Here is a 20873-nt window from a genome sequence, read left to right as displayed (position 1 = left end):
GAGATGTTGTTTCGGTTTCGACACCATTTGTAGTCGTCTTGCACGTCGATCTCTTACGGTCTTATTGGATCGAAACGCTCGGCAAGCTTCACAAGTATCCTCTCTGTGTTCGGGCGACAAACACAGGTTACAGACCCGGTGCTGGTCTGTATAAGGATACTTGGCGTGACACTTAGGACAGAAACAGAAGGGGGTCCAGTCCATTAGTTTAGATGACGGGTGTGGCCGGGCCGACCAGGCCTTGATGAGGTGTGGAAGTCCCCAAAGGGCCGCCGAAGAGGTCTTGATGTTGGTGCCGATGTGATAAAACTAAACCGGTGCCGAACGTAAACAATACCGATTAATTTTCGATAATTTTTTACGTTTCCCGATTCGAAATACGGAGCGAAGAGGAACACGTCCGAACCCGATGGCGGAAAGAAAACAATCTAAGATGGAGTCGACACCCATGCGCAATGAAGCTGAAAGGGAGGAGACACTTGGGGCCAGATGTAGCAAAATTTTGCGAGTCACAAATGGCCCGAATCGCAATTTGCGACCCCGCAAAATCAGAAATGGGATGCAAAAACCCCATTTCCGAATCGCAAACTGCGCCGCAAGCCATTACCGACTCGCAAAAATTGCCACCCCATTGTGCGACTAGGAAGCCGCAATTTGCGAGTCGCAAACCATATGAAAAAGCCACTCGCAAATTGCGACTAGTCGCAAAAAGCCCATTTTGCACTTCCAATTTACCACTAACTCCGAGCAGGTGGTAACCAGAACCAAACTATAAAAGGAGACCCAGAAGGCACCTGGGTTACTCAAGATGGCGGAGATATATGTAATAGCAAGGAGGAGGAGAGCCCACGCCGCACAGCAGATGAGGAGGAGGAGCCAGAGACAGGAGAAGATATACAGAACCAGACAGACACTTTTCCAACAAACTGAGGAGGAGATCTATGATAAATACAGACTCAGCAGTGCAGCAATATTAGAATTAATAGATCTACTCAATCCGTAGCTTCAATGCCAGACTGTGCGCGGCAGCGCCATCCCCACACATGTGCAAGTGCTATGCTCACTGCACCTCTTGGCCTCGGGTAGCTATCCGGGGGTCATTGCTGTGGCAGGTGGGGTATCTCAAAGTGCACTCTCATGGTTCTTCAGAGCATTCCTAGATACCATACTCACATTCATGTCCAGATACATATACCTACCCAGGAATGAGGCCGAAATGAACAGCACCAAGTTGGAATTCTACAGGATTGCCAACTTCCCGCATGTAATAGGGTGTATAGACGGGACACATATACAAATATGCCCTCCTGCAAATCTGGAATATCTGTTCCGCAACCGGAAGTGTACCCACTCACTGAACATCCAGGTGGTATGTGACGCCCATTATGTTATCACTGACATGGTAGCCAAATTTCCAGGGAGTACACATGACTCTTACATTTTCAGGCACAGTGGGATACACCAACGCCTAGAACGTGGGGAGTTTGGAGACAGATATCTCCTAGGTATAGCTGAATACACCTTGCAGACATACACACAGGTCAATGTGGAATCCATCCATGCCCAGCTAACATTGTTCATTTTTGCCAAACAGGTGACAGTGCATATGCACTACGACCATGGATACTTACCCTGTACTTAACACCCAGCAATGAGACAGAGAGGCGATACAACAGTGCACATAGGAGGACCCGAAATGTTAGAGAGGACCTTTGGACTGTTGAAGGCAAGATTCAGATGCCTCCACAGAAGTGGAGGTGCACTCCAGTATTCCCCAATAACAGCATTCAAGATCGTTGGCGCATGCGCTAAACTGCACAACATTGCCACCAGACGTGGCCTACATCTCACCCCTGAAGACCCAGATTCAGAGGATGAAGAGCAAGAGCTACCACATCGCCATCATGGGGATAGAAGCATTGCAAATCAAGGCAGACAGAGACGGGACCACATTGCAATCCAATACTATGGAAGGTACATGGTAACTGTCAGCACACACACGGATATCACACAAAGAGCCCAGGTGTGAAGTGGAACAAACAAGAACTTTAATGAAGTGAACCAAAAAACTACTGAAATGAACTATTGATCAGGGGCTGTCAAAGTCCACCTGCTATGAGGACACATTAACCTCATGTGCCTCCATTGTTTGTAAGTGCGTAGCTCACATCCTACGCCTGGGACGCCCAGCAGGGCTGGTGCCTGGAGCGTCGGCAGATCCCTGCCGTGCACTGCCACTACGCAAGACCCTGGTGTCTGTGGCAGATGCACTACTTATAGTAGAGCCCTCCTCACTGTCTTGCGGCGTGTCTGCCGCGCCCCTAGCCACCTGTCGTGCCTCCATCATGTCCACAGCATGGATTATCCGTCCCAGGCTGCGAGCCACATCGCTGGCAAAGTGGCCCATGTCGACCTGTAAACTGACTGTGCGGCGTGACAGCCCTGTAGTATTCACAGCCAAGCGGACGATGGAGGCAGCCATGCGGTCTAGACGGTGGATTAGTTGGCGGTCACGGCGCCTTGCACTCTCCGTCTCCGTAACAAGTTCAGTCACTAGTCGCCTGATGGAGAGCACAAGGTCACCTACATGGCTGTTGTGGTTTTGTAGCTCTGTGGGGACCTGTGCCAGTCTTGTTGTCTCATTCCTCTCCATTCGCCGCATGGCCCCTGAAATCAGTCTCATTTGCCTTGTCTGCAGGCGCTGACCTTCGATGAGTGCTGCCTCGGCGGCGGACATGGAGGAGTCCCCTACATCTCCCTAGGACACTGCAGGGACATGGACACGTCGCCTGCGACGTGGTGGAGCATCTGTGTCCTGTTGACTGGCACTGTGGCTGGGACCGGGTGCTGGGTCTATCTCCACTATGGCCACTGGTGCATCTGGAGGGGACGGTGGTCGGGTGGTGCAGGTCCCTGTGGTGGCTGCTCCTGGGTCCTGTGCTGCCTGGTTGGTGACCTCTGCACCCTGGACGGTGTGGCTGGTGGTGGTGTCTTGTGGGAGACCTGTGGGACATAGGGAACACACTGTCAGTATCTACCATCTGTTGAATGCTTCCTAATAAACTGTTGCCTATCAGCTGCCTACTGTACTACATTGCCCATACTGCACCATTCTGGTGGTTGCTACTCTGAAATGGAGCTATTTTGGTTGTGCATGCTGCTGTGTCCTAGGTGGGTGGGGGTATGGCAGATGTGTGTACATGCATGTTTCATGGTACTCACTGGTTGATGGTCCGGGCGCTGACGTGTCCGGCTCTCCTATTCCAGACACTGCCTCTGGCTCCAGGGTCTCTTACACTCTTTCCTCCATGGGTGTGGGTGGTGGGACGGTAGATGGGCCTCCTCCAGTGCCCCTCATCTCCCGGAGGGGCTCTGCCACCCTCTCCTTCGTCCTGGAGCGCAGGTCATACCATCTTTTTTTTTAAGTTCATCTATGTTCCTGTGGCTTACCCCCATTGAATTCATCTTCTCCTGGATTTCCGTCCAAATCCTCCTTTTCTCCAACTCAGGCACACTGAGGGCTGCTCTTCCAAAAAGTTGATCATGGTGCTGGCAGCATTCATCCGTCAGCACCTCCAGTTCCTTTTCAGAAAATGTGATTTTCCTCTTTCTGCCTGATTCCTCCATTGTTGCTGCTGTTCCTCCTGTTGGCTGTTCAGCAGTTGGAAATGGGTGTGGTCCTCCCTCCTCCCAGGTGTATTTGTTAACTTCCTGGCTGTGATGTCATCATCAAGAGCCAGGAAGTGTTTTCCAGAGTGTTCTGCTGCACCTGCATGCAATTTGCGGCACAGTCGCAATTTGCGACACCCACTCGCAATTTGCGACCTCGCTAAAAACGAACATGCAAAAAGCGACCTCGCAAACAGCGGACTCGCAATCTGCAGTGCGACTTCATTTGCGAGTCGCAAAATGAAGTCGCTTCTTCTTGCTGGATACCTGTTTGCGAGTCAGAAATTGCGAGTCGCAAAGACTCGCAATTTTTTTCCTACCTACATCTGGCCCTTGGTCCCGTGACTCGAAAAGACTTCTTCGAAGAAAAACAACTTGTAACACTCCGAGCCCAACACTAGATTGCAGGAACAGTGCACAGCATGTGTATCTGCAGCTACACATGCCATCGAACATATATATATATATATATATATATATATATATATATATATATATATATGTATATATATAAATATATATATTTATACACACACATTTACATATACTTTTACATATACATATGTACAAATAAATACTGCAACGACTACAGGCTTCCAGGGAGGAGAGACGGTGCATGGGAATCTGCAGCACTACATGCCACGAACAGATGTACACTGGGTAAGTGACATTTTCCGTTCAATGGCATGTGTAGCTGCAGATACACATGCTATGCATAGACTAAAAAGCAGTCCTTCTCCCAAAAACAGCAGTGAGTAGCCTGTAGGAGTTGAAGTAGTTTGAAATAAAGTTCTAAGTACAGCTTGACCAACATTGGCCTGTTGCTTTGAAAATACACCCACACAGTAATGTTTAGTAAATGTATGTGGAGTGGACCATGTGATAGCTTTACGTATGTCTGCCCTTGGTATGTTACCTAGAAAAGCTATGGAAGCACCTTTTTTCCTAGTGGAAAGTGCCTTAGGTGTTATTAAAAGTTGTCTTTTTGCTTTAATGTGACATGTTTGGATGCATTTAACAAATCCATCTAGCTAATCCTCGTTTAGAGATAGGATTTCCTTTATGTGGTTGCTGAAAAGCAACTAAAAGTTGTTTAGTTTTTCTAAACTCTTTAGTTCTATCAACATAGTACATTAGAGCTCTTGTAAGGTCAAGAGTATGACGAGCTCTTTCAGCAGTTGAGTCTGGCTGTGGGAAGAAGACCAGCAATTCCACTGTTTGGTTAATGTGAGAAGGAGAAACTACCTTTGGCAAAAATGTTGGATTTGTCCTAAGTACTACTTTATGTTTGTGTACTTGGAAAAAAGGTTCCTCCAGAGTGAATGCTTGTATTTCACTAACTCTTCTTAATGAAGTAATTGCTACTAAGAAAGCAAATTTCCAAGTCAGAAATTGAATATCACATGAATGCAAGGGCTCAAATGGTGGTCCCATTAATCTTTTGAGTACAATATTTAGATTCCAAGCAGGAACTGGCGGGGTTCTTGGTGGAATAATACATGCAAGTCCTTCCATGAAGGCTTTAATAACAGGAACACTATGTTGCATAGTTTGTAAGTATGCTGATATAGCAGTAAGATTAATTTTAATAGAGGAAAAAACTAAATTTGCTTTTTGTAAATGAAGCAGGTAGCATACAATATATTGTATTGATACTTTAAGTGGGTCTACATTTTTGGGGTGACAGTAGTAAACAAAACGTTTCCACTTGTTTGCATAGCATTGCCTAGTTGTAGGTTTGCATGTCTGTTTTAGAACTTCCATACATTCCAATGGAAGGTGTAAGTATTCCAATTCTAGGACTTCAGGAGCCAAATCACTAAGTTGAGAACACTGGGATTGGGATGTCTGATTTGACCTTTGTTTTGTGTTAACAAATCCGGTCTGTTTGGAAGTTTGCGATGAGGTACTACTGACAGATCTAGGAGTGTTGTGTACCAATGCTGCTGTGCCCATGTGGGGGCTAGGAGTATCATGGTGAGAGAGGTGTGACACAGTCTATTGACCAGAAATGGAATTAACGGGAGAGGGGGGAAAAGTGTAAGCAAATGTCCCTGACCAGTTGATCCATAGAGCATTGCCCTTGAACAGAGGGTGTGGGTGTCTGGATGTGAAGTTTTGGCATTTTGCATTTTTGCTTGTTGCGAAATAGATCTATTTCTGGTGTTCCCAAGATTTGAAAGTACTGTTGAAGTACCTGAGAGTGAATCTCCCATTCGTGTATCTGTTGCTGTGTCCTGCTTAGCAGGTCCGTTAGCTGATTGTGTATCCCGATGTATGTTCCGCTAACAAGTAAATGTGATTGTGAATTGCCCATTTCCAAATTTTTGAGCTAGAAGGGACAGTTGACATGAATGTGTTCATCCTTGTTTCCTCAGATAATACATTGTTGTCATATTGTCTGTTTTTATCAAAACTGTTTTGTGCTCGAGAAGGGGTTGAAAAGCTTTTAGGGCAAGAAACACAGCTAACAATTCTAAATGGTTTATGTGATTAGTTAACTGTATTGAATTCCAGTACCCTTGTATGGTAAGGTTATTGGGGTGAGCTCCCCAACCTATCCCTGATGCGCCTGTTATTGTGGTCCGAGGCACAGGGTCCTGAAATGACCGCCCCTTTATTAAATTGTTGTGATTCCACCATTGAAGAGATTTGTGTGTTTGGCGGTCTAACAACACTAGATCCTGCAACTGACCCTGTGCTTGAGACCATTGCTGTGAGAGGCACTTTTATAGTGTTCTCATGTTTAATCTTGCATGTGGTACTATTGCTATACAGGATGCCATCATTACCAATAGTTTCATGATAAACCTTACAGTGTAATGTTGATTTGGCTGTTTCTGTGATATGAGATTTTGAAAGGCTTGTATCCTTTGTGTATTTGGATAGGGTAATGCTTTCTGGGTATTGAAAATAGCACCTAGGTAAGGTTGAACCTGTGCTGGTTGAAGATATGATTTTTGGTAATTGATTGTGAACCCTAATGTGTGTAGGGTTTCTATTGTGTATTGAGTGTGTTGCTGACATTGTATAATATTGCTTGATTTTATTAGCCAGTCGTCTAGATAAGGAAAGACATGCATGTGTTGTCTTCTTAGGTAAGTTGCTACTACCGCTAGACATTTTGTGAAAACCCTTGGAGCTGTTGTTATGCCAAATGGAAGAACCTTGAATTGGTAGTGGTTTCCAGCTTTTAAAAACCTTAGGTATTTTCGATGAGCTGGAGGTATGGGGATATGAAAATAAGCATAGTTGAGATCTAATGCAGTCATGAAATCTTGTTTTTGCAGTAGTGTAATGACGTCCCGCAGAGTTACCATGTGAAAGTGTTCTGAAAGGATATATAGATTCAGTGGTCTGAGATCCAGAATGGATGAGGAAAATATGTGAGGAAATATAGTGAATATACTACACCTGTTCCATGTTGAGATTTTGGAACCAATTCTATTGCTTCTTTTAGTAATAACGATTGTACCTCTTGTTGCAACAGAACGTTGTGTTCTAGGGACAACCTGTGATAGCAAGGGGGAATGTTTGGAGGAGTAGAAATTAGTTCTAGGCAGTAACCATTGTGGATAATTGAAAGTACCCACTGGTCTGTGGTGATATTTTGCCATTGGGAGTGGAATTGCTGCAGTCTGCCCCCCACAGGAGATGTGTGGGGTTGTGGTATACTGAGGAAGTCACTGTTCTGAGGGAATGGTGACAGTCTTTGAGGCTTGAAATTTGCCTCTGAAGTGTTGACCTCTATAAGGTCTTGCTGTTGACCTTGTTTAGGTTGTGAGGTGGAAGCATCTGCAGATTAGGGCTTGAAACCTCCTCTAAATTGTTGTTTACGAAAGGAACCTCTATAAGGTGTAGTGTATAGAGCTCACATAGCTTTTGCAGTGTCAGAGTCCTTCCTGAGCTTCTCAATAGTTGTGTCAACCTCAGGTCCAAATAGTTTTTTTTTTTTTTTTTTATCAAATGGCATATTGAGCACTGCCTGTTGGATCTCTGGTTTAAACCCAGAAGATCTTAACCATGCATGCTTACGCATGGTTATGCTAGTTTTTATGCTTCTAGCTGCTGTATCTGCTGCATCAAGAGCAGCTCTTATTTGGTTATTGCTAAATGCTCGACCTTCTTCAACAATTTGTTGATCTCTTTTTTGATGTTCTTTTGGCAGGTATTGTAAAAATTCCTGCATTTTGTCCTAGTGTGCCCTGTCATATCACTCTAGTAGGGCTTGTGAATTGGCAATGCGCTATTGGTTAGCTGCTTGTGCAGCTACCCTCTTACCAGCAGCATCAAACTTTCTGCTTTGTCAGGGGGAGTTGTATCCCCTGAAGATTGGCTATTGGCCCTTTTTCTAGCAGCGTGGACGACAACAGAGTCTGGTGGTACCTGTTGCGTGATATAAACTGGGTCTGTTGGTGCAGGCTTGTATTTTTTGTCTATTCGTGGTGTTAAATGCTAGCCTTAACAAGTTCTTTAAGTATGTCGTCTGCATGTCTGAGCATGGCAGGCAACATTGGCAAGCACTGGTATTGTGAGTGGGTGGAGGACAATGCTTTGAAAAGAAAATCCTCCTCCAAAGGTTCAGCATGCATTTGTACCCCATGGTACGCAGCTGCTCTCAAAATAGCCTGTGTATATGCTGTGCTATCCTCTGGTGGCTAAGGTTTGGAAGGATGGAGGTCTGGGTCATTTTGCGGTATGGGATCTGGATCATACAAGTCCCAGGGGTCAACTGTATCACCATGCGAATATGTATGGGAGTGTGTTGGTGAAGGCAATGGTGTTGGAGGGTAGTAGGTGGTGGTGAAAAAGAAAGTTGTGGTGAATGTGGTGGAGAAATTTGTAAAGTTAATGGTTTCTCCTTCCTTTTAAAAATCTTTGCTGGTGGTGGAGCAGTGTCAAGAGTTTCTTGAAACGCCAACTTTCTGTTGGTTTGTGGAGGAGGTGAAGCAATGATCTTCCCAGTCTCCTTTTGGATATGTACCTTGTTTGTTTGGTGTCCATGATTTCAAGGATAGGCTGAATATCTGAATCTTCATAATTATATTCTGATGTTGTAGGTATTTTTGAGGATTGATCATCAAATGTCTTTCAGCTGTGCTTTAATCGGCTCGAAAGTCCTTGTTCCTCTGTATAAAAAGATTTTTTCGGCCCCAAAGTGGATAACTTTTTCTGTCCCAAAGATACAGGCTGTGGTTTCGGTTCTGAAGCTGGACGTCGAACCTTCGACTCCGAAGAGAGTGGTCATTGGCTCGGGTCGGATGTGGAGCTTTTAATAGATTTACTCAACTCCGCATCAAAACTGGTGTGGCCTTTTTCGGTGCCGAACCCTAAGGTCGGTCACTGACGATTTTCTTTTGGTGGTGCTCCCAAGGCCTTAATAGGTCTCTTGGAATTGGAAACGCGATCGAAACAATACTAATGGTAAAATAGAGTTATTATAAAGTTTTGGATTCGAAAGTCTCGGAGCAAGAGGAAACACGTCCAAACCAGACAGCGGAAAGAAAACAATCTAACAAAGGAGTAGATGCCCATGCGCACTATCACCGAAAGGAGGAGTCATTCGATCCTGTGACTCGAAAAAAATACTTCTTCGAAGAAAAACAACTTGTATCACTCAGAGCACAACAATAGATGGCAGGACTATGCATGGCATGTGTATCTGCAGCTACACATGCCATCGAACATATATATACACACACACACACACATACACATACATACATACATACATACACACACATAGACAGATAGATAAAGACTTATCAATGAGAGCCTCTGATTTTGCAGGGAAATCTGTGGGCATGAATGAGGCACATTATTTTGTTTGAGTTAAACACGTCAGATAACACTGGCTTTTTTTGTTTTCAACTGAACATTGACTAACGCCTTAGGTAAATTAAGGGAAAACACCAAAGATTTAACAGCTATTCAGGGGCATGTAGATGTTAACAATATTTTTTATACTATGGCCCACATTATGAAATAGGCGGAATGCCCCGCCTCCAGCCAACGGAAAACCGCCAGTGGCGGCGGTCGGCATCCCACTAAATAACGACGCCTGGGGGACCTGTATGTAGGGGTGGGAGATGGTGAGGGTCGAGCTGGGGGAGCCTACATGGGTTTTTGGGGGTGGAGGGATGAGATGTCAATTTTCAGGGTTCAGGGGGTGGTGGCGGCGGAACTATGTGCTTGGGGGTGTGTGTAGTGGCAAAGAGGGGGGGGCTGGCGTGTCACATACAGGTGACAGGAATGGTTATTCCGGTCACCTGTATGCTTTCCGCCAGGGATTACCTGGCAGGGTATCGCGCCAGGAAATCCCTGGTGGAAATGGGATCAAAATCCCACCTCCAGTCCAGCCTTTACCGCTGGGTAGAATGTGCCTACAGTCGGCCCGTGGTCAAATCTTGCATGGTGGTGGCTGTGTTCAGAATATGGTGATCTGGACCGCCATGCCGTTGGCAGTAATGGACGCCACCGCCGGCGTGGCATTCCAGACCACCATGTTCATAATGACCGCCTAAGTATGGTAACAACCTTGTTACATTCTGGTCTCTGCCAGGCTGAGTGCAACAAGACTACATGCATGTTGGAAACAAAGGGAACTATACATGGCAGATGGGTGCCATACAAATGCCAACAAAAGCAACATGTATAGTTAGGGCCCCATCAGGTGGAGAGAATTCTTTAGGTCTGTGTCTTTAAGAAGCCAAGTATACCGTACTTAGGAATTAAGGCTTATATGAACAGGGCCATTTTCAGGAGTTTCCTTGACGGGTGGTGATTGGCTGTAATGGCACACTGCAAACAGAAATATTGCAGAGTTGTCAATTATGTACCCAACGTGTTTTGACCCCATGTTTACCATGTGCGAACCTGAAATGGCACACTAGTAAAGTTTAGGTGGACTAGAGGTTTTAGTACAGGTGTAGTAGGGAGTCAGTTCTGTATTAGCCAAGAAAGATATGAACATTTATTTAACTTGGAATTTGAATCTGCAGACCAGTGGGGGAGCAGTAGAATGATTACAGGGCAAGTGTTGTCCGCTTCTACTATTGCCGATTGAGTTTTTTGAGCAGGTCAGTATGGATTGTTCTGCCCCCGTCTTGGCAGGCTGGTGTGGATCGTTTTGCCCCAGTCAAGGCAGGATGGTGTGGACTGTTTTGCCTCTGACTTGGAAAGTTTGTTTGGAATGATTCACCTCTGTCCGAGGTAGGTTGGTGTGGGTGGTTTTGCAAAATTCAAGTCAGGCCATTGCCATTTCGTTACTATGGGGATTTAGGAAACAAAATAATTTAAGCTTTAGGTCTCAAATTTTAGGAATAACTTTGTTGTGACCCAGCCATCTGATCACCTCCACTGTTGACTGGCCTTTAAACTGTAGGGGAAAAGTAGGGTGAAGTAACTTTAGAAGCACACCTGGCTGAATTTTATTCCATGGAAGGCTGTTTAGATGGGAGTTGAATTAAGCCATGGGATTCCTCTGCAAAGCGAGTGCACACCTCATCATGGCTAAGAAGCCATAATCAAATAGGACACACGATTTTTCTACTTGTACTACGACTGCTTTGTACAGCGGTCTGTCCTTTTTCCAAGGTCAAAAGTTGCGAAGCGACTTTTCTCAGTCAACCAAAGACAGCACTCCCATTTTGAGGCCTATTCAGCCAGAGGAAACCTTTCAACTAGTAGGGGACATGGATAAGATTCCGGCATTCTGCAAAGTCTGATACAGTTAGAGGTGATCTGTGGCTCATTAGTCATCTAAATCCTGAATTGTACTGGAGGAGTTTCACCATCTGTGCAAGAGGAGCGGGTATGTGTTAAAAAATCTTGGAGAAGGGGAGGATTCCTGAGGAACCTGTTGTGAACCCCTTCTCTTGTTGTGATGTCTGTGCCAAACTTAAATCAACATGATCTACCTTGTTACAGGCCATGGTATGCTAGTGGAACATCAGAGGAGGAGAAAGGGAACCCCAGTCTAGTGCAATATAGAGGTACAGGAGTATTCATGTACAGATGTTATGAGCAGACCTCAGTCTCCAAGTGCTGACTTGTGCTGGGGTACTCTAAGGTGGGTCATTTTAGAGCTGATTGCTGCCTGTGGTTTGTGTCTTTCAGGAGGGGGCAAAAGCCCTGTTTTATAGGTTACACCGGATGTGACGTACCAAGATTGTAATAATTTTGGAGACAAAAAATGTACACATGGTAATGAGACATACCAGGTAATGAGGCACACTGTTCTAACTGGGCAAGCCCTTGGAAGGTACTAAACAGTTTTCTGAATTGGCTCAACACCTCGTTAATCAAGGTTATAAAGTATGCTTTTAGATCTGCATCTTTTAAGAAAGTAGACTCTAAGCAGTACCACTTCTTGGAATGCTATACCTCACAGATTATGCATTCTCTTTTGAACAGGTACTAACCTGTCCGGTTAGAGGGTCCCAAAATGGCGATCAATCAATCAATCAAGGAATTCCTGTAGAGCACGAGCTTTTCACCCTGAGGGGTTTCCAGGCACTGTTGCTTGCAGTCTAAGAGACAGGTTTTAAGCTGCTTTCTGAAGTCCTTCAGGGAAGGGGAGGTGGGTAGGTGGAGGAGGAGGTTGTTCCAAGATCTGGCGGTGAGGTGGGAGAAGAAACACCCTCCAGTAGCATTTGCGGCAGATGCAGGGAACATGGGCCTAGGCCAGGGAGGCAGAGCAGAGGTCTCTTGTAGTATGGTGGAAAGAGGCAGTTGTTGATGTAGGTGGGTCCGGCATTGTGGAGGGCTTTGTACCCGTGCGTGAGGAGCTTGAAAGATATCTCTGCTGGACGGGGAGTCAGTGAAGGGCTCTGAGGTGTGTGGTGATGATGGTTCTTCTGGGGAGGTCGAGGACAAGACTTGCTGCTGCGTTCTGGATGGTTTAGAGGCGGCTCATGATCTGGTTAGTGGTTCCAGCTTAGAGCAAGTTTCCATAGTCGAGTCGGCTGGAGACGAGGGCCTGGGTGACAGTCTTCCTGGTAGAGAAAGGGATCCACTTGAAAATCCTGCGGAGCATGCAAAAGGATGTGGAAGCAGGCAGAGGAGACGGCGTTGAGCTGTTGCTTCATGGTCAGTTGGGTGTCCAGGATGATTCTGAGGTTGCGTGCGTGGTTAGTGGGCGTGGGTGGGGGACAGAGGGTGGTGGGCCACCACATGTCGTTCCAGGAGAGGGTTTGTCCACGAAAAGGAGGATCTACGTTTTATCAGAGTTTAGCTTAAGGTGATTAAGTTGATGCAATGTGAAAAGCTTTTCATTCTAAATTGCTTCTTCGGCACTAAGCTGGAACACCAGATGCAGGGTGTGTGGGTTGTTGATGCCGATTTTCCCACAATTAATGAAATGGCTGTACATCGAAACTGTCTGCCTGTACTACGTCGTTCTCCCAGAACAAATAAAGGTATATGCAAGCGTCTCTTTTTTCCCCAGCAATGGCTCATACTCGGACTCAATTTGCACAGATCAAAGTATAAACGGATAAAATTAAAGAATTTCAAGTAAGACCAGGAAAGCAAAAATCAAGGAAGGCTAGAGCGAGCATTACCTGACATCAGTAATCTTTGGGTCTTTGACAAGGACTTGTCAGGACTGCCAGAAGCAGCTAGAGCAGCAGCGCCCTCTGCAGCTAGAAAGAAGAAACACAGGCATTACCAAGTCTGTAAACTACACGTACATACATACTTTTAAAGGACAGCAACATTCAGAGTCCTTAGTCGATTAAAGTCAATTTCAGTAGCAAATAGATATTTATCCATCACTTTGATGCCATTATCTCAGAGTACTGGGGAGCCCAAGAGCAGTGTCTCGCTGTCGAGCGCAACAGGTCCCAAAGAGACCCTTTTCCAAGAAGGCCACCCTTACTCTGATTAACAAAGAGCAAATAGCGCACCTATAACTTTCTTTGTTTACCTTGACTCCCTTCCTTACTTGAGAAGCATGATCAAACGTGGAACCGGACTCTGCACTTCAATCCAAATCTCTCTGTAACATAACTTGAGGTGTATTTCCATGCTACCCATTTAACTTTCTCCTTCCACGCATCACCTGTGATCTTTCTAGTTTTTTTGAGGGGTCTGAACCTACTTTGAGGAACATTTTAAAACATACCAATTCTGAAAAATGGGTTTAAAAATGGTAATGTTCTCCTTGGAAAGGCGGAAACCAACACCCTACGTAAGAGCTCTAGTCAGATCACTACACGTTTGACCCCTGTGCAACATCAAAGGGGGATCTTCCCTGCCCAGGAATGCACCAGAAGTCCTAGAAAGGAAAAAGTCAGTGGGCTGCAGCGAAGCCCTGGTCAAGAGAGTTACCTCTATGTTAAATAGGAGTGCAGCAGCCAAAATACTTCTGTCCTCAAGCCCCACCACAACATGGAAAGAAGTGGCTATGTAATTGACATAAGACAGTCCTTTGTGGTTTTAACTCCAGGGAGGTTGGGAAATAATGCAAATCCAATGGCGGTATTCCCGCCCGAACAGCTGCAAGATTGCACGGCTGAGTAGGGGTGTCAAATGCACCCACTGTGAAAACATCTACAACTAGGCTGTGTGGAGACAGTGATGGCAGCTTACTGTGTACTCAGGCTAGTGGCCATTAGTCCTTTGGCACGCCGAGTGGACTCCTACCAGCTTCCCCCATAAACCTCTGTTCAGTTCCTCACAACTGGGGGACTTTGCCTCACGTCCAGAATGTGTGCAAGGATTGCTGGTGATGAATGCGGGTGGGTTTGCTGTGTATAAACGCACTCGTGTTCACGTGTACCAGATGGAGATCTCCAACGTGCAGTGCTGGTGTTGCCCCTCTGAACATGCGAGTCCACACATGCACATTTAATGCCCCTGACATCGAAACTAAAAGAGCCTGGTAGCTGTTGGAGCTACCCAAACCTTTCTCTTTTCATGTAGTGGAGTTCCCTGGTCACACCGAAACCCTCTCATCCCACTTTCCTGTTGGGGCCGACATCCCTCTATGAACTCGCTACCCAGATAGTCATTATACTTCCAAAAGACGAGTCAAAAATGGTCACAGACCCAAAAACTTGGGCAGAGTGGCGAATAAACTGCTCCCTAGGGACAAAAACAGAATCTGGACATTTGAAGGGCGAGACCCTTCCTTACTGGCCAAGCCGAGCCACAAGAGGAGAATAAGTACTGCTTTATTCAGTAAGTACTTTGTTCAGCGTGGGGGGGAACTTGACACAGCGGAGGTCTACACACCTTTCCATCACAGACGAGGACAAGTGGATCCTCGAATTGGCTGCCATTCATTGGCCAAACTCTGCCCAAGTTTAGGAAAGCCTGCAGAACTCGATTGCTCCTCGACCTGTGGAGAGAAAAGAGTTCCTTCCCAGGAGGTGCAGTTCCACTCACTCCTCACAAGGTGGTATGACTTAATCCACAAAAAGAAGAGCCCCGGCCCATCAGAAAAGAAAGTACTACCGCCTGGGGACACTGATAGACCGAGACTGCTCTGGAACCACAAGATCACTCCAGCACAGCAGTCCAGAAGTAAGATCCGATTGTGACGAAGAGATGCTCCATTGTGATGAAACCTCAATGGTGAGCTAGCTTGGTCCCAAGCCTGTCTTCGGCCTGTAGTGTACTGGTACTCACCTTCCTTCCGCTCCAGCTGGGTGTGACAACAGCTGTTTTTCAACTGCTGACGGGGGTTCTGGTTCCAAAGGTTAGAAAGGATCTCCCTGAGTATAAACATTTCAGAATTAATGTTATCGGTGCTCTGGTTCCAGAAACAGAGATTGCTAGTCAGCTCTAACCCTTAACTGGACCAGTTACATGTGGCCACTCCTGATCCTATGGCCTGTTGTGGGAGTTCTGGTCCAATGGATACCCTTGCCACTCTAAAATCTCACCCGCAACTGATGGCGACAGGGTGAGGCGAGCCTCAAGGCATCCACAAGGGACAGACGGTGAGAACTGGATTACTATCGTCCACAGTCATCAGAGTCCAATGGATTCAGGGGTCCAGTTACCTGGATTGTGCCCTGTAACTGGGCACCACCGGCCAGCTTCCGTGCAACCAAGGGCACCACAGGGACTGCCCAAGAGTTTTTCTAGGGTGGAAGGTTTATTATTTGGGTGGTGGGATTTTGGATTTGGGTGGTGTTTTTTCCATTTAAAATAATCTATAGGTTTTAACTATCTGGGGGGAAGGGGGTGGGGGCACTGCTGTTTATTCTGAAGCATCACTGAGTGCCACAGGAAGCTTGCCTAAAGTAGTGCCTAGGCAGTGGTATCCCAGCTTCCCCATCACTCAACTCGCCCCTTTCCCAATATATTTCAATGTAACTAACGTGCCTGAAAACTTTCCCACAGGATGACACTGGCCAAAGCAGTTTTGCAATGCCAGGAAGCCATAAGAACATTTGGGTATGGTTCAAGCTACTTCGGATTTCAATAGTTGAACATAATTTTAAGTGCACAATTTACTTACCTGCTATTAAAGTTTTTTGTTTTTTTTTAAGTAACAATTGTATTTGTTTACTTATCTTGGCGATAGACTTCATTTAGGATTTCTGACCCTCACTCTCTGGAAGAGTAAGTCTTGACTGCTTGACTCTCTACCTAGAGAGTCAAGTTTTAAAAGGGGTTACTTCATTATTCAATCGGATTGAATTGTTAGTGTAGCATTTGACAGCATTGGAAACGATCTGTTTGACACAGGCTAATGTCCAATAACCTCCAACTGCCCATTACTCCATGAAAAAGCCTTGCATGTATGTATCATTATAGTGCATGTTTAAGAAGAATGAGATTTAGAATTTTTGAGAACAAAATCCTATGAGCCATGAGAATACTGCTTAATCACTGGTCAAGTGAGAGCGAATATTGATTGCTGCACTTCTGGGAGGTGTTAATGCAACCATTGTCCAATCAGGGGCTGCCACTCATCAAATCACTAGCATTTGCAGAGTTCACATTGGTGGGCATCCTGGCCGGAATTACATACATTCTTCCACCCAAAGTGGGAAGAGGAACAGTTAATTTCACTTGCCTGGAAGAAACATGCACTTCAAATCCAACGGAGGGAGCCCTTATACTAGCTCCTATCGCTCGGTCGGGCTTGCAAAAGGAGGTCCAATATAGCAACTGTTGGCTATCTAGAAGCAGTATCAAAGGAGTCCCTTACAGGATGTGTTCGGATGGTAAGTCTTCTGCGTGTCCCCGCCTTATGGTGTTCTAAAGGCAAGTCATTTAAAAGTTACTATGTGGTTTCTGGATCCCTACCTCAATGAATGCACCCCTATATCCAAGAGAGTGGCTACTGCCCTCTCTACCAAGGTGGTGGTAGACTGACAGTGGTGGCAGCAATAAATCTAGAGTCAGGGATACCTGCATCCTTGTACACTTGGGGGGATGCGGCTACTAGTCACCCTCCTGGTCAAGTATGTGCAGTCTTCTTTGCCTGTGGTCCCGTTGCCTTTATGTACCTGTTTGAGAGCAAGTAGGTTCCCTAGGGGAGAATGGTGAGATGAGCCATTGTGTTTAATGTGAGCTGAGCTGTTCTGCATTGACATTCCAACTCCCCGTGCCCCTTCCTATTCCTTGGAGAAGCCTGGTGGGCTGGGGGTAGACACTTGCCCCTATCTGTGTTTAGCTGCAGTAACTCTGCTAGGGCCCCTCCCTCCTTTCTCTTGGGTGATGGTCAGTGCCTTCTGGTCTGGAGTTAATTACAATTCCTCTCTGGGGAATAGCATGGGCTGATACCAAGAGCCTGTCCTAAAGCACAGTAACTCATCCTGTGCAGGCCTTTGACACGCAATGAGCATGACACACATGTTCCTCATGATTGGAGAGGCATCCAGGATTCAAAAGTAGCAGACCCTCTGACTACATCAGCCTATTAATCAGAGGTGATAAAAGTCTGGCCTGAGTGGTCAGTGGTTGTTCAAGACTGGTCTAACAAGCATCTACAGAAGACAGCTGTGGGCCCACGGTGTAAAGGCAAGGAAGCTTGCTCACCGCGCCCAAACTTGAGTTTTCTCTGTGATGAATGGATTCTGCTGTGAAGGAATTAGCCAGCTTAAAACGAAGGAAGGGGATTGGTCAGCAGCCTGAATGCAGATGCAGAGGACCAGCTGTCTGCGAAGCTTGTGGAGCATCAGCTTGGAACAAGGAAATTGCAGACAGCTGCTCAAGATAAGGGAGCTTGCAGCACAGCAACAAACACAGGGGAAAGCTTGATTCCAGGCCTTGAAAGTGAGATCACTTTGGCCAGACACCTCACCTGTGCTTTGGGAGCCTGTGAAGCTGGAGAAGAGTGCCCCTGTTGTACATGCCCCCTACCTTTCTCTTTGAGACACATGGGGGTACCACGGTATACTGGCACTCTGGCCAGCCAATACCCACCAAAAGCTGGCCAGTGGCTACTGGTTTAGTAGGACTCCAGTAAACTGTGCCAAGACATCAGGCACCTGTGATCAGATCCCCGACGCCACCGGAGCGGTGTCCTTGTTAGGACAGGAGGGCACTTCTGTTTTTTGGGTGGTCGCTTCAGTCGCTGATCTGAAACATTTGTCTTCACATCATATGCTGAAACTACACCATAGTAATACAAGGATTTGTATCTTGGCTCTAGTGAATGAGAGCAACCCTGTGCAACATGGTCAGTAATATACAATGTTAATTGTGTGTCTACATGCTGTGTTTTTATAGTGCTTAGCGTCTAGGCACTATAATACTGTTTGGGGTCAGAACTCTGGCCCACAGGGTTGTAGAGATGTCTGGTTTCACCATTTATCCTAGTTTTATGTGTACTATATTTCTCTTGTGTATTAAAGTACATATCTTTTTAAAAGGCAAATGACTGGACATTGATCTTATTAGCTGGTAGTACGGTGTGAACTGTATTCTGCATGTCTAAACCCATCTCACCTCCTTGAGTAACCTATGGACTGCTCTGTCTCGCTACCCTGAGAGAGAGTCAAGTGCTGGAGAGGAATACTTGGTTATCCAGTTTTTCCACTAGTACTGAGACCCCAGGACACTGGTGGGGGACACTCCAGCTGATACGATGGGAGCATAGTAATCCCAGAGTGCCCTGGTGCCCAGGAAACCAGGTCTAGCAGGAGGTGTTACCAAAGTGGTACCCGGAGAGTCACCTATCACAGGCTGTAGGGAAAGCCAAGTGACTGGTAGACCTGGTAGGAAAATGGAAGGAAGGTGGTACGGTGTTCTAAAAGTACTCTCGGAAGAGCTCTTCCTGGAGAACTGGATTACAAAAACCCTCAGGCCTCCGTGACTGTCCAATCTCTTCACAGTGGAGAGGGCTCATAAAGCACTGCCGTCGGTGCCGTGCCCAGGAGCGCCCCCAGGGGCGATGATTGCTCGTCTCTAACTACTGCAATAGCAACGCTATCCTTCAGCATCTGCGCAGACGCAGCTCCCCAGATGCGAGGATAACCACATTTTCAATTACCCTGACTATACTCTCAGGGTCCAGACTTTACGTCATCTTGTGGTCTGCAAAATGCCTACGTAGGACTCACTGGGGAGACATGGCTTCTCGGCCTGTACTACCTGTTCTAGTTGGTAAATGGGAGGGAAGTGGGGCGTTGACTGGCACCCCTCTGGCCACTAGTTGCGCTGGAGGGAGTTCTGCTTGGGGGAGGTGGGGTTGGCGGGAGTGATTGGGGAATTGTTGATTGCTTTTTTTTTTATTTTTTTTTTACTGTTGATGTTTATTTTGGGGAAAGTGCTCTTGATGCTAGTGAACCTCAGGCTTTGCCGCCAATACTGAAACAGGCCAGTGGGAGGGCCTTGTGGACTAGGACACAAGGACATGTCAGGTCGGATGTCGGGGGACTAAACAGGTCAGAGAAATGCAAGAAACTCTTGGCATACTTAAAACGCTAAGGGATATTGATTGCTTTCCTGCAGGAAACTCACTGATGGGGCAAGTGTATAGACACACTCCACCAGAGGTGGAGAGGGCAGGTATATGCAGCTTCTTATTCTGGCTTTGCAAGATGGACCCTTACATGGGTGGCCCCTGGTGTCCCTTTGCAAAAAATGGGAGGGTGTGTGGACCCACACAGGAGGTATGTCATCCTGCATGGTATGCTAGATGCCCACGACCTCTGTCTGGTCAGTGCATATGCTCCCAATATAGATGATGGGGCCTTTTTGGGAAGTATTCACTGTGGCGCAGGAGTTCCTGACTACAGAGATGACTGTAGCCGGGGATTGTAACTGTGTGTTGTATGGAGACATCGGCTGGTTCCCCACGTGAGAGGGCACCAAACTTAATATGATGGAAGCCCTGAGACAAATGATGTGGAGCGGGTGGTTGGTGGACACCTGGAGAGCCCTGCACCCACAGACACATACATACTCTTGCTACATTCCTACGGCAGATACAAACAGCAGGCTGGACTATTTCCTCACACAGGTGGAGGCCACACAAGGAGTGACAGACAACATCCTTGGCCAGAAACATCTCTGACCATTCACCCCTACTTCTGATTTACTTTTTGGCCAGAAGAGTGCCACAGGTCCCGTTGTGGCAGATGAGGGCGGGTCCCTCACCATCTGGTCTAAAGAGGAACAATCATAGGTGCACTTTCTGATTATTTTCCCCTTAATTAGGAGAGTACCCAGCACAGAGCGACAGAATGGGAAGCCATGATGGTAGTGCTCAGGGGAGTGGGCATGGCAACCACTACAAGTATCCAACAAACACTGGAGAGAGACCCGACGCTGTATGAAGAAAAGCTGGCAACCCTGGAGAAGGCACTGCCACTAGATTAGACGGTGTGTCTGGAGTGGGGAAGAGGCAAAAGAACAAGTTCATGCCTTATGGGAATGCCTGAGAAAACATGTACGAATTACCTATAATACCTGACTGCATATGGAGGGGGATAGGGCAGGCAGGTTATTGGCCAGGATAGTAAAGCATAAACACCACAAGGAAACCTATACTACTGATTAGGGATCCAAATGGGTGAGAGGTTGGTTCATTACAGGCCAGTAACGAAACCCTGATGGATCATCTCCGAGGGGAGTACATGTTGCCTGGCGTTACCTCGGTTCATAAGGTGACAGCCTATCTTGACACATACGCAGCTGGAAGGACCTTAACGGGTGGAGCTTGAAGTACCTTTAACCAAACCGGAGATATGACTGGGCATAGACTCCTTCAAGACAGCTAAGGACCCAAGTGAGGA

General features: G+C 46.5%; 1 protein-coding gene across 2 annotated transcripts in view; it reads right to left on the bottom strand.

Annotated features, from left to right (window-relative positions):
• The window catches only part of PAXX (PAXX non-homologous end joining factor), a 92746-nt gene that overhangs the window by 26892 nt on the left and 44981 nt on the right, over positions 1-20873 (bottom strand). The window contains exons 5-6 of one of the 2 annotated variants that reach the window (XM_069241446.1): positions 13233-13313; positions 2638-3003 (exon numbers count right to left, since the gene is read on the bottom strand). In XM_069241446.1, the coding sequence (XP_069097547.1) occupies positions 2759-3003; positions 13233-13313 (326 nt within the window). In that variant the 3' untranslated portion in view covers positions 2638-2758. Of the gene's footprint in view, positions 1-2637; positions 3004-13232; positions 13314-20873 lie in introns of those variants that run through there. The other variant, XM_069241447.1, reaches the window with a different exon arrangement.

Source organism: Pleurodeles waltl, chromosome 6, assembly GCF_031143425.1.
Source record: "Pleurodeles waltl isolate 20211129_DDA chromosome 6, aPleWal1.hap1.20221129, whole genome shotgun sequence".
Lineage (NCBI taxonomy): Eukaryota > Metazoa > Chordata > Amphibia > Caudata > Salamandridae > Pleurodeles > Pleurodeles waltl.
Note: the sequence above shows the minus strand (reverse complement) of the source record. Positions and strands in the feature narration are given on the sequence as shown.